The sequence below is a fragment of the Salmo salar genome, chromosome ssa21 (genome assembly GCF_905237065.1).
Source record: "Salmo salar chromosome ssa21, Ssal_v3.1, whole genome shotgun sequence".
In the NCBI taxonomy this organism is placed as follows: Eukaryota; Metazoa; Chordata; class Actinopteri; order Salmoniformes; family Salmonidae; genus Salmo; species Salmo salar.
In genome coordinates, this window is record NC_059462.1 from 35,811,129 (window position 1) to 35,824,227 (window position 13,099).

The following is a 13,099-nucleotide window of genomic DNA, read 5'->3' on the forward strand; positions in this document are numbered from 1 at the left end:
AGCTAGTAGTAGAAAGCAGAGCAGTGGAGGAAGATGAGATCTAGCTGTGAGTGTTACCACACAGCTAGATACTCCAAGGACCTCAATAGAAGATGTATACATAACACAGGGGGGGTTATTCAAGGCAAGGCAGGATAGTGGTGTTTCATTTCATTTACTGTACCAGCAAGACTCTGAGCCTCCTTCCTCCCTCCCAGGACTGAGATTAGATGATGAAACAGACATGAGAAATGCTGGGGTCAGGATTATTAAAATATCTAACTATCTCTTTCTGACTTTCTAACTGACTCCATGTCTCTCTCTCTCTCTCCCTCTCTCTCTCTCTCTCGCTCTCTCGCTCTCTCTCTCTCTCTCTCTCGCTCTCTCTCTCTCTCTCTCTCTCTCTGAAACTGAAGAATCGACTCAGTCTGGCTGTTTGAGAAAGCATCAACAGACTTAGAGAGATGAAATGAGACATTGAGGATCTCTGCAGTTACTAGCTAGGTTTCCATCCAACTGGCGACAGATTTCCATGTGAATATTCTGAAATCCGCGTAAAAACAGTATGTACATTTTCCCACCAGAGATGTGTTTCCATCAAATTGACATTTAAAAGGCTGTACATTGAGAATGTGCCCACTCTGGTCTTGGCACGTGCGCTCTAGCCAACAGCTCGCAGATACACTGCGGGTAGGATAGCCTACATGATGAGATTATTATGGACAAAAGAGAGGGATTTATTGAATTTATTAAAAGGCAGCCAAGCATCGATCATCATGTCTCCAGAATAAGACCCTCGATAATTATTGGAAAGGAGCATCAATCACCGCGTGCCTTTTCCCACCTTGTGAAGTTCATCATAAATATTATACCCCCTAAAAATGCTAACCTCCCCTGTTATTAGTAATGGTTTGGAGGCATGATTTTGTGCATCTGTAACTTTCTCACTCAACATTATACACAATTCATTCATGTTTATCTGTTATCATGGTAGCATCCACATTAATGTTCAGAAACATATTCTATTTCTATTTACAATAAAAGGGACTCCATTCATTTTTATTGGGCACAGCGTAATCTGAAACACAACCAAAACAAACCGCAAATATATCCAACAAGTTTGTAGAGTTACAAGCTTGATATAGTCATTGCATGCTAGAAATAAGGGGCCTAGTACTAAACCTTTTACAATGTAATACAATAAGTGAATTTGTCCAAATACTTAAAACATCTTCAAATGGGGGGACTAGATACATCAAGTTCATTCATTTCTAAATTGTAAAGAATATATGTATGAAAATACCCTCAAATTAAAGGTGACATTCTGTTCTGTCACCTCATATGAAACATTTAATCTCAAATCCAAAATCCTGGAGTATAGAGCCAAATGTATCATTGTAGGTTCAGTGTCCAAATAAATACAGAGGGGAGTGTATAGACCACTGGCTCTAACTGGTGTTTAGTTTGATATTTTTATTGATTTAGTTGAAGACTAGTGAAAGAAAAAATTGTAAAAAGCTTTGAAGGTGAGGTTGGAAACTCAAGAGGGCTTATATATAAAACACAGACCTAAAAACACTAGATACAATATAAATACAATCCCGTTTCTTTCAATCAATTAAACAAAGAATACTAATTACAATTGAACATGAACATCAGTGTACAAAACAACCGAGTTGCTCTGTTAGTCTTTTGGTTGTTGGCTATTTGTGGCCGTCTCTGATCATTATTATTCTGGAGAGATAATCCAGCTGGTTTTCCCCCAGAAATACACCTGATGTTTCACAGTAACACATGTTTAGAATTCTCCACTTATGAGCTCTCTGGTACCTAATAACCATTTATGGTACCGTTTCCCAGGTAACAGGACTTGGCTGTAATCATTCTGTTCTCTGAATATTGATGAGCCGTTTTGAAAGGACTTGAGCGCTAAAGCAAAAGTCAATATTTACCTCAACTCAAGTATATCTCTCTCAAATGACATATTCTAATGAATAGAACTACAGAACCAGGAAGATTGGACAAACATCTAAACATACTGTATTTACAGTACATATTATTGAGATACAATACTTCAGAACAGGAATCAAGTATTCGACATGGGTTCATCTGAAGTAAGCTCATTATTTGTATCAAAAGGCCAACACAGACAGGACATGCTCACAACACATTACTACACACACAGCTTCACTCTCTCACCAACACAGAAATCAAAAAACATGTGGACACCATTGCAGGTACACCATTACACACACATCAGTTCTTTCATCTAGTTGTAATGACTAGCCCTGGCCTGGACAGAGGCAGCTGGTGAGTGTTGTAGTGTGTGAATGAGGGGCAGGCAGGCAGTAGACTGGCCTCCAGAATCAAGTTTCCAGCAACCAAGCGGGATAGTAATTACTTCCTGAAGGAGCCTAACCTCTGACCTGTCACCCCTCCACGGGCCTTGAAGACCACTTTGTCATGTTGCTGATCACAGACTAGACAGACCCAGCAGCAGTGATGAGTGTTCTAGTGTGAGACTGTGAACAAGGGCCGGGCAAACAGGCCCTGGCGGAGGCCTTTGGCTGAAGGCTGGCCTCCAGCCTCCTGCTTCTAACCTCCAGGCAAACAGTAATGACCTCCTTAAGGTCCTAACCTCTAACCTGTAACCTCTAACCTGTCCCCTCCAAGGGTCTGGAAGACTGGGCCGACTGGTGGACTGGTCCTGGTAGAGGCTGCGATGGCTCTTCCGAAGAGTTACTATGCTGTTGTTCCCAAAGCTAATACCATGATTGTGTGCAAAATGGTTGTGGCAATAACTCACTGTTATAAATGAATCTGAGCAGTAGAGTCACGCTTCAGAGCACAATCTAGCCTGTAAGTTTATGCTTGAAGACTTTTATTTTAGCTCTATCACATTGTGTTCAGACCTATAAAAGGTTTGTGACAACACAGTTGTGTTTGTTCTGATAAGAAATGCATCAAAAAGTGTAATTGGAAAAGAGAGTGCCCAGTGTTCCTGTTCTAGTGGTCTGCTGTTGTTCCTGGTAAGGCTTTGTAAACGTTAGCTCCGAATAAATCACTGCTGTGAACTGGGAGGCCAGTTTCAAATGTCTAGTTGGGTCTCGCATGTGTTTCTCATCAAGGTCTTTATTATGGGTTAGCAGAATGACCATGTTTGAGTACGTAGCAAGGTAAAAAAATAAGCTTTTCGTTTCCAACAATACACATTCTCATTGTAACAAGTCATTTAGATAGGCAGCTCAGTTGGTAGAGCATGTCGCTTGCAACGTCAGTATAGTGGAATCGATTCCCAGGACCACCCATACGTAGAATGCACGCATGAATGTAGTCATGTTGGATAAAAGCGTCTGCTAAATTGAATATATTATTGTTATGTTGTACAAGTTCTGACTGATGCACTAATAATGTGGTGAGCGTCTCGGGTGTCATACATTGAGTAATGAGTAATAAAACTATCCAATGAAAGTCAAACCTGTTTAGGTCATTTCTTCCTGGGAAAAGGGATTTTTATCCTTTATTGTTTCATGACGTCAGACATAGTATTCTACCCAGTTATTTTCATGTGTTGTGGTGTTAGATTCAAGTGAATTAAACTACAGAATGTGTGGACATTAGTGATTTATGGTGTGTGCCGTAGTGTAGAAGGCCGTACTGAAGACGTTTCATTTTGACAATGAGAAGTGCATGGCAGGAAGTTGGACAAAAAGTTTCACATGATTTACAACACTTTGACATCACATGAGCTGCAGTATGCACAAGTTACTGATTGTGTGATGCTGTCACGACAGTGACGGATGGTGGCGCCCCTCCTCGGCCGGGCGGAGCTCGGCGGTCGTCGTCGCCGGCCTACTAGCTACCATCGATCCCTTTTTGTTTCACTTTCGTTTGGTTAGGTCTAGGTAGGCACGCACCTGTTTTGGGTTAGTCATTAGTAAGGGGGGGTTATTTAGGTTAGCGTAGGATGTATGTGGTTGTACGTGATTGTGTTGCTTGTCCGGGTTTTTGTGCGAAAAGAACGTGTACTGAGTTTTCCTTCTGCCAGTGGTTTATTTTATTTGTGTACACCACCGCAGAATCTTTAAGGGCTGCGCCCCTATACTTTGTCGACCACATACAGTGCTTCAAATAAAGAAGTGTGGTCACGAACTTTCTGTGTCCTGCGCCTGACTCTACCTCTCCTGTTGTTCCTCGAGCCAGCCCGTGACAGATGCTGTTGTTTATTGGTTTCTTGGTCTTCGGGTTGATATCATAACTTTCATGATATTATAGGATTTTGCCTTTCGTAATGTTGGGGGACAGTTGTCAATGTTATAATAAATTGACAGCAGACGGGCAATTCCACAATAATGGAATTGCGCTGAGGCTCAGATTTTTCACTTAAAATGTATGCCAAACAAAAAGTATTGATTTCAGAGTTTTAATAAAACATACAACGCTATGCACAAGGACTACTTTTAAAAATGTACACTGAACATTTTACAAAAACATATTTACAGGGAGAACTGTGCCGATGCAAAATTTGGTAACAGAATTTTTGTAAAATCTTTTTGTGCCCACGTTGTGTCCACGTTTTCCAAAAGCTGTTAAATATCTGCTCAGTATTAAGATTCGACTGGAACAAATCTGAACAAATCATAGACGTCTATGTTTCACAAATAGAGTAGAGTTTAGTACAGTAGTGTACAGTACAGTAGAGTACAGTAGAGTTATGTTCAGTACAGTACAGTAGAGTTTAGTACAGTAGTGTACAGTACAGTAGAGTACAGTAGAGTTATGTTCAGTACAGTACAGTAGAGTTTAGTACAGTAGTGTACAGTACAGTAGAGTACAGTAGAGTTATGTTCAGTACAGTACAGTAGAGTTTAGTACAGTAGTGTACAGTACAGTACAGTAGAGTTTAGTACAGTAGAGTACAGTAGAGTTATGTTCAGTACAGTACAGTAGAGTTTAGTACAGTAGTGTACATTACAGTAGAGTACAGTAGAGTTATGTTCAGTACAGTACAGTAGAGTTTAGTACAGTAGTGTACAGTACAGTAGAGTACAGTAGAGTTATGTTCAGTACAGTACAGTAGAGTTTAGTACAGTAGTGTACAGTACAGTACAGTAGAGTTTAGTACAGTAGAGTACAGTAGAGTTATGTTCAGTACAGTACAGTAGAGTTTAGTACAGTAGTGTACATTACAGTAGAGTACAGTAGAGTTATGTTCAGTACAGTACAGTAGAGTTTAGTACAGTAGTGTACATTACAGTAGAGTACAGTAGAGTTATGTTCAGTACAGTACAGTACAGCATTGCTTGCTCTTTTGGGTTTTAGGCTGGGTTTCTGTATAAACACTTTGTGACATCTGCTGATGTAAAAAGGGCTTTATAAATACATTCTATTGGTTGATTGAGTACAATACAGTACATTATGGTTTGTAACTACTATGATTTCTCATTGGTGCCAATTCAATTGCAGAAATTAACGATTTGGTATCGGAATTTTGAATTGTAATAATTCAAAATTGAAATTAGTAAAAACACTATAACTAATGAATAGGTCATAGGTCTACATTTACTTGTTACTTCTATGAACTTTCATTATCATCCCTCCTCATGAGGGAGAGAAATATGAAAATATATTTTAGATATGTGGGTTTTTGGTAATGGAATTTCAAGGCATAAGGCAATATTTCTTTAACTTACAGAAGACAGAAACATTTATCCAAAACTAAATATAATATTATGTTGATAATAGTCTGCAGGGTTCATTACTTCAACGTGATTGTGTTTTGATGTATTTCTAATTTCCTTTTAAGACTTTTTCTGCTAGATGTTTTCTAAGACCCCTTTTCCATCTGTTTGACCAGGAATCAAGGCCTTTTTCTCATTCCAAATTTTTGGGATGGAAATTGGTTGAAAAAGTTATCTATATGCCGTAATACATAACAAAACATAGACTCTTATCTTTCATTTGACCCCCAATTTGACATGCTCCTATTTACTTCACATGTTGGTGCTCATGGGTCCTTTTACATGGAAATGACCAGACACACAAATCAAATTATGAACAACTCAATTCCAAACAATTGAATTCCTATCAGCTCTGGAAAAATCTAAACATGTAAGATTTAGAGGTTCTAACCATGTGTCTCCCATGACAACACGATCATGAGACAGGTTATATTTGACAGTATAGTTTGCAGTATTACATTACATCTCTATATATTATATAAAGACAAAACCCTCAGTAGATCTTCATCTCCATGTTAAACGTTAGTTTCATCCCAGTGATCTCCTGCATAGCTTTATTAAATCAAAATGTCTCTTGATGGATGATATATTTCTATGAAATTAGCTGGAAGAGTATCCCTGCTGTGTCAGCGCTGGTCGATATTTTACGTTCTCTTGGCATTAAACACAGTATGATTTAGTATGAAGGGAAATTTGAAGCAATAGCTTGATGTTTCTTTTTTTTGTAAAATGTTGTTCATTTTGAATCTCTGACAAGAATATGAACACCTATTTGAAGTTAGTGTGTGTGTACGTGTGTCAGCACTCAGAAGCCTGCACTTGTGGATTTCTGAGATGGACTCACTCATCATCTCACATGCTATTAAATCTCTACTGAGATGAACTCTTGTATGCAGACACACACACACACACACACACACACACACACACACACACACACACACACACACACACCATGCACACACACGCATAAAACATGCATAATATGGAGGGAAGATGAAGAGAAAAGAGCTTTGAAATCTGTGTTGATTATCTACAGTAGTGCATAGCTGGTTAATATCATTCTTTATTTTGGTCTGGCTCCATAGGCTTCTATGGGCATGAAGCTTTTATATTGTATATACAGAGTATGAAAGCCTGAAGTGAACTGGCAATAACCTTATTTTCCTTTGAAATGTACAAAGTAGATATACACAGATATGACTACAATACCAATGAACTGCCTTGCATCAGGTATGATCTGTTTCTGGGCTCAAGCCCCAGTCCCAGCCATAGAAGTATTCTCCTAGCTCCATTCCCTCTGCCCCAACATAATGTACTGCATCATTCCTCCAGCCAGCCTACCTTCCAGGCTGACTCACACCCCAGCACGCACACACACACTCCACATCTTACCTCAGCCTATGAGCGCGTAGAGACGTTTTTCTGCTTAATTTAAGACATGATGAGTTACTTTCCACTATTCTCTGCCACAGCGCTCACAACAGCTACAGTGTACAGTTTATTTTCTCTGCCTGTTAGCTCCTCGTGTGTGTTATGTATGGTCCAAGTGCTATGAATATAATTTGTAATTTTTTTATTTAACCTTTATTTAACTAGGCAAGTCAGTTAAGAACAAATTCTTATTTATAATGACGGCCTACCGGGAAACAGTGGGTTAACTGCCTGTCAGCTCAGGGATTCTATCCAGCAACCTTTCGGTTACTGGCCGAACGCTCTAACCACGCACTAACCTGCCGCCCCTACATCATACTGCCCTCATCTGAAAATGTGTTAATATTTCTCTTTTTCTGTTTTTCTCTTTTCCCGACTCTTTCTTTCTCTTTCTCTCTCTCCTGTCTCTCTCATCCCTCTCTCCCCCCCTCTCTCTCTCTCTATATCTAACTATCTCTCCGTCTCCAAAGGAAGTTCATGCCATAGCAACACACTGCCTGCGCTGGTGCGGAATCAGTCTCTGATGATGCAGTCCACTTTGGATATGAAACCCTTTATGCCCTTCCACCAAGTGGACACCTCCTCTAGTGTGGGACTCTTCCCTAATTTTAACACGGTAAGAAATTGCTGCTTTCATCTCGTTAGTAATGCTTTCCCAAGCCAGAACACCCCATAGGGCAGTAACCTATCTAATTTTTCTGTAGTGTGAGGCAGATTGATGAACAGGTACAGACACTGGACTGGACACTAGTCCTTTCATCTTATGTATTTGTAGTATATTGTCACTATTATTGATCTTAGATTTCAGTATTGTTTCATTGCCAGAATCCTACTGTCTTTCTTTTCCTGATTCATGAATTCTAAATGGCTTAGGAGATTCTTCCTTTTCCCTTCACAAAGAATCTTAATGGCAAATGCACAGAGAAAGAGAGAGAGAACACTGCAGTCCCACCATCAAGGCATCGATTCCAACCCTCCAAAACTGAGAGGTGGAAACAAAATCTATTCTTGCTTTTATCTTGCCAAAAACACATCTCATGCTGATAGTTGATGTGGCAGGTGTAAAAATGTCGTGACCTGAAAAATCGACTGAGAGAGTTAGTCAAAGAGTTTCTATGCTTGTTTAACTCTGTGTTGGCCGGGCTGTATGCTCCAACCATAGAATGACTAAAACAGACATTTCCATCCAACGTTTTGGGATGGGTGGACCGTTCTATTTACATTTTATTTCTATGTCTCCTCCAACCTGCAGAGTCAGACAGAACAGTGTCCTGTTGAAAGGGACTGATAGGTAGGCAGCAACAGGAGGACTCACCTGCTCATGTCTGTGTGACTGTGATTCCCAGGCCTGCCATGGTCCGATGTGACAACACTCTTTGGAACAGTTAGTGAGAGCCTTGCCTGTAGTCACGGCAACCTGTCAGGAACACTCTGCCTCACAGCGCTAGTCTCCAGCTCAGACCTGGGTTCAAACACTACTCTAAATCATTTCAAATACTCTGTGCTTGACTGAGGTTGCCTGTTTCCATAGATCCAATAGAAACACCTGAAACATCCAAACCCAGTCAACCTGGCACTCTAGTCAAGGCTAGGGAAAATGCTCAATAGTATTTGAAAGATTTCAAAGAGTATTTGAACCCAGGTCTGCTCCAGTTTAGCTCAGCTGAGTCAAGTGTGATTCCATTGGCTGAGACAAAGACACATCTAAACCAGACATAGTGGCTCTACTGCTGTCGTTGACTATTAAGTGGTAGTGCACTAAGTTGATGAGTTCATGTTGGTGAGAGTGATGTAGATTATATACACTGTGACTGTAATGATGACACCAACATTAAATATTGTCCAAAAGTTCATCTGGGGACATTTATTTTTGAAGATATTTTGAAGAATAAAGTCATTGCAGAATTACATTTTTTACATTTACATTTTAGTCATTTAGCAGACGCTCTAGAGTGACTTAGTGCATTCAGTTAGTGCATTCATCTTAAAATAGCTAGGTGGGACAGCCACATATCACAGTCATAGTAAGTACATTTCCTCAATAAATTAAGTCAGAGAGACCAGAGGTGTTGGTATGTAGGGTTTGAGCATAGCCTAAAGGTAGGGAAGGGCAGTTCCTCTTGCTGCTCCGTAGGCAAGCACCATGGTATTGTAGTGGATGCAAGCTTCGACTGGAAGCCAGTGGAGTGTGTGGAGGTGCAGGGTGACGTGGGAGAACTTGGGAAGGTTGAACACCAGGAGGGTTGCAGCGTTCTGGATAAATTGCAATGGTTTGATGGCACATGCGGGGAGCCCAGACAACAGCGAGTTGCAGTAGTCCAGACGGGAGATGACAAGTGCCTGGATTAGGAGCTACGCCGCTTCCTGTATGAGGTAGGGTTGTACTCTATGCAAGAGCAAGTCACTGCTTTGTTGTCTAGGGTCATGCCAAAGTTCTTTGCCCTCTGGGAGGGGGACACAGTGGAATTGTCAACTGTGATGGAGAGGTCTTAGAGCAGGCAGGTCTTCCCCAAATGGCAACCTATTCCCTATTTCCTATATATAGTGCACTACTTTTGACCAGAGCCCAATGCACTATATAAGGAATAGGGTACCATTTGGGATGCAGACTTAGAGTGTGAAATGCCTGGACAGGAAAAGCCCTTTCATTCTGTGATGTAGTAGCCTAGTCCCAGATCTGTATGTGCTGTCTTGGCAATCCCTATGTCATTATGTTTGGTGTGACATTGACAATAGGAGTGGCAAGACAGCACATACCGATCTGGAACCAGGCTACTACATCACAGAATCAAAAGGCTAGTACTTTCAAGAGGGAATCTTGATTGTAGTAGTCATGTTTCTGAAAGGGAGAATACAGAAAAGCTCCTCAGTGAGACTAGATAGGATTCTAATGTCACAGTCAAGCTTTGGAGCAAATTGTTGTTTTGTTGTCACTGCTGTTTTTTTCTAGTGTATTTCCATTGTTTGCACACAAATAAACAAACTGTAGAACCTCAATAGAGTAAACCAAACGTATTCTAAATTCTGTTTCTGTTCTGTCGCTGTGTATTGTGCATTATTCATTACACTGTGGGAAATGTTGAAAACCTGTCATCTACCCTTAGAGCTCGTGCTTGCCAAGTCAAATAACTTATTTTCACACAGAGTAGGCTACCGCCAACACAGCACTGTACTGTAAATAGCTATCTTCCTAAAGTAAAGCAGTGAAGTAAAGCTAATGACAAACATTAGCATGTGGGGCGGCAGGTAGCCTAGTGTTAGAGTGTTGGACTAGTAACCGAAAGGTTGCGCGATCAAATCATTTAAAATAAGAATTTGTTCTTAACTAGTTAAATAAAGGTACAAAAATACAAAACAGAAGGATGATGGATGCATCCTGTTCCCTATACAGTGAGGCCCTGGTTAAAAGTAATGCACTATATAAGAATAAGGTGCCATTTGGGAAGCAGGCTGTTATTAGCAAAATGGGGATTAACAGGTTCCAAACAACCACCTCATCACTGTCAAACGCTCCCTAAAACACTTCTGCAAGCAGGCCTTTCTAATCGACCTGGCCCGGGTATCCTGGAAGGATATTGACCTCATCCCGTCAGTCGAGGATGCCTGGGCGTTCTTTAAAAGTAATTTCCTCACCATCTTAAATAAACATGCTCCTTTCAAAAAATGTAGAACTAAGAACAGATATAGCCCTTGGTTCACTCCAGACCTGACTGCCCTTGACCAGCACAAAAACATCCTGTGGCGGACTGCAATAGCATCGAATAGTCCCCGCGATATGCAACTGTTCAGAGAAGTCAGGAGCCAATACACGCAGACAGTTAGGAATGCAAAGGCTAGCTTTTTCAAACAGAAATTTGCATCCTGTAGCTCTAACTGGCCAACAGCTCCACCCCCCCCCCCACCCCCCAACTGTTATAGACCTATATCCATCCTGCCCTGCCTCTCTAAAGTCTTCGAACGCCAAGTTAATAAACAGATCACTGACCATTTCGAATCCCACCGTACCTTCTCCGCTGTGCAATCCGGTTTCCGAGCTGGTCACGGGTGCACCTCAGCCACACTCAAGGTACTAAATGATATCATAACAGCCATCGATAAAAAACAGTACTGTGCAGCCGTCTTCATCAACCTGGCCAAGGCTTTCGACTCTGTCAATCACCGTATTCTTATCGGCAGACTCAATAGCCTTTGTTTCTCAAATGACTGCCTCGCCTGGTTCACCAACTACTTCGCAGACAGAGTTCAGTGTGTCAAATCGTAGGGCCTGTTGTCCGGACCTCTGGCAGTCTCTATGGGGGTACCACAGGGTTAAATTCTTGGGCCGACTTTTTTCTCTGTATATATCAATGATGTCGCTCTTGCTGCGGGTGATTCCCTGATCCACCTCCATGCAGACAACACCATTCTGTATACATCTGGCCCTTCTTTGGACATTGTGTTAACTAACCTCCAAACAAGCTTCAATGCCATACAACACTCCTACCGTGGCCTCCAACTGCTCTTAAACACTAGTAAAACCAAATGCATGCTCTTCAACCGTTCGCTACCTGCACGCGCCTGCCCGACTAGCATCACTACCCTGGATGGTTCTGACTTAGAATATGTGGACAACTACAAATACCTAGGTGTCTGGTTAGACTGTAAACTCTCCTTCCAGACTCATATTAAGCATCTCCATTCCAAAATCAAATCTAGAATCACCTTTCTATTTCGCAACAAAGCCTCCTTCACTCACGCCGCCAAACTTACCCTAGTAAAACTGACTATCCAACCGATCCTCGACTTCGGCGATGTCATCTACAGAATAGCTTCCAAACCTCTACTCAGCAAACTGGATGCAGTCTATCACAGTGCCATCCGTTTTGTTACCAAAGCCCCTTATACCACCCACCACTGCGACCTGTATGCTCTAGTCGGCTGGCCCTCGCTTTATATTCGTCGTCAGACCCACTGGCTCCAGGTCATCTATAAGTCTATGCTAGGTAAAGCTCCGCCTTATCTCAGCTCACTGGTCACGATAACATCACCCACCCGTAGCATGCGCTCCAGCAGGTATATCTCACTGGTCATCCCCAAAGCCAACACCTACTTTGGCTGCCTTTCCTTCCAGTTCTCTGCTGCCAGTGACTGGAACGAATTGCTAAAATCGCTGAAGCTGGAGACTTATATTTCCCTTACTAACTTTAAACATCAGCTATCTGAGCAGTTAACCCATCGCTGTAGCTGTACATAGTCCATCTGTAAATAGCCCACCCAATCTACCTACCTCATCCCCATATTGTTTTTATTTACTTTTCTGCTCTTTTGCACACCAGTATCTCTACTTGCACATCATCATCTGCTCATTTAGCACTGTAGTGTTAATCTGCTAAATTGTAATTACTTCACTCCTATGGCCTATTTACTGCCTACCTCCTCACCCCATTTGCACACACTGTATATAGACATACTTTTTTTCTATTGTGTTATTGACTGTACGCTTGTTTATTCCATGTGTAACTCTGTGTTGTTGTTTGTGTCGCACTGCTTTGCTTTATCTTGGCCAGGTCGCAGTTGTAAATGAGAACTTGTTCTCAACTTGCTTACCTGGTTAAATAAATAAAGAAAATACTAGCTCTGTAACATGAATGCTTAAATACAGGAACTGTATCAAGTGCTGCATGCAGTAGCCTGATCCTTGATCTGTTTGTGCTATCTTGCCAACTCCTTCAAGGAGTTGAAAAGCAATATCCCAAGTATAAATACACTAAAGTACACACACTAAATTGCAAAACAATATGTTTTGAGCAAAATGTGTATTTTTCTTTTTTACTTTCTGTGCATTCTCAACCTCACCCAGACCGAGCTTCCACAACTGGAAGACATTATGTCATCGGCCGTAACCCAACCCCTGTAGGTTAGGTTACCTGGATGCAGAGTTGCCTACCATTTTTCAAACGGTGATG

At 41.3% G+C, this 13,099-nt stretch overlaps 1 protein-coding gene across 3 annotated transcripts in view; it reads left to right on the forward strand.

Annotated features, from left to right (window-relative positions):
• Positions 1-13,099, forward strand: part of znf385b (zinc finger protein 385B) — a 173,366-nt gene that overhangs the window by 111,053 nt on the left and 49,214 nt on the right. For all 3 annotated transcript variants that reach the window (XM_014165173.2, XM_014165175.2, XM_014165176.2), the window contains one exon: positions 7,625-7,770. In XM_014165173.2, coding sequence (XP_014020648.1) covers positions 7,625-7,770 — 146 coding nt within the window. The remainder of the gene's footprint in view (positions 1-7,624; positions 7,771-13,099) is intronic.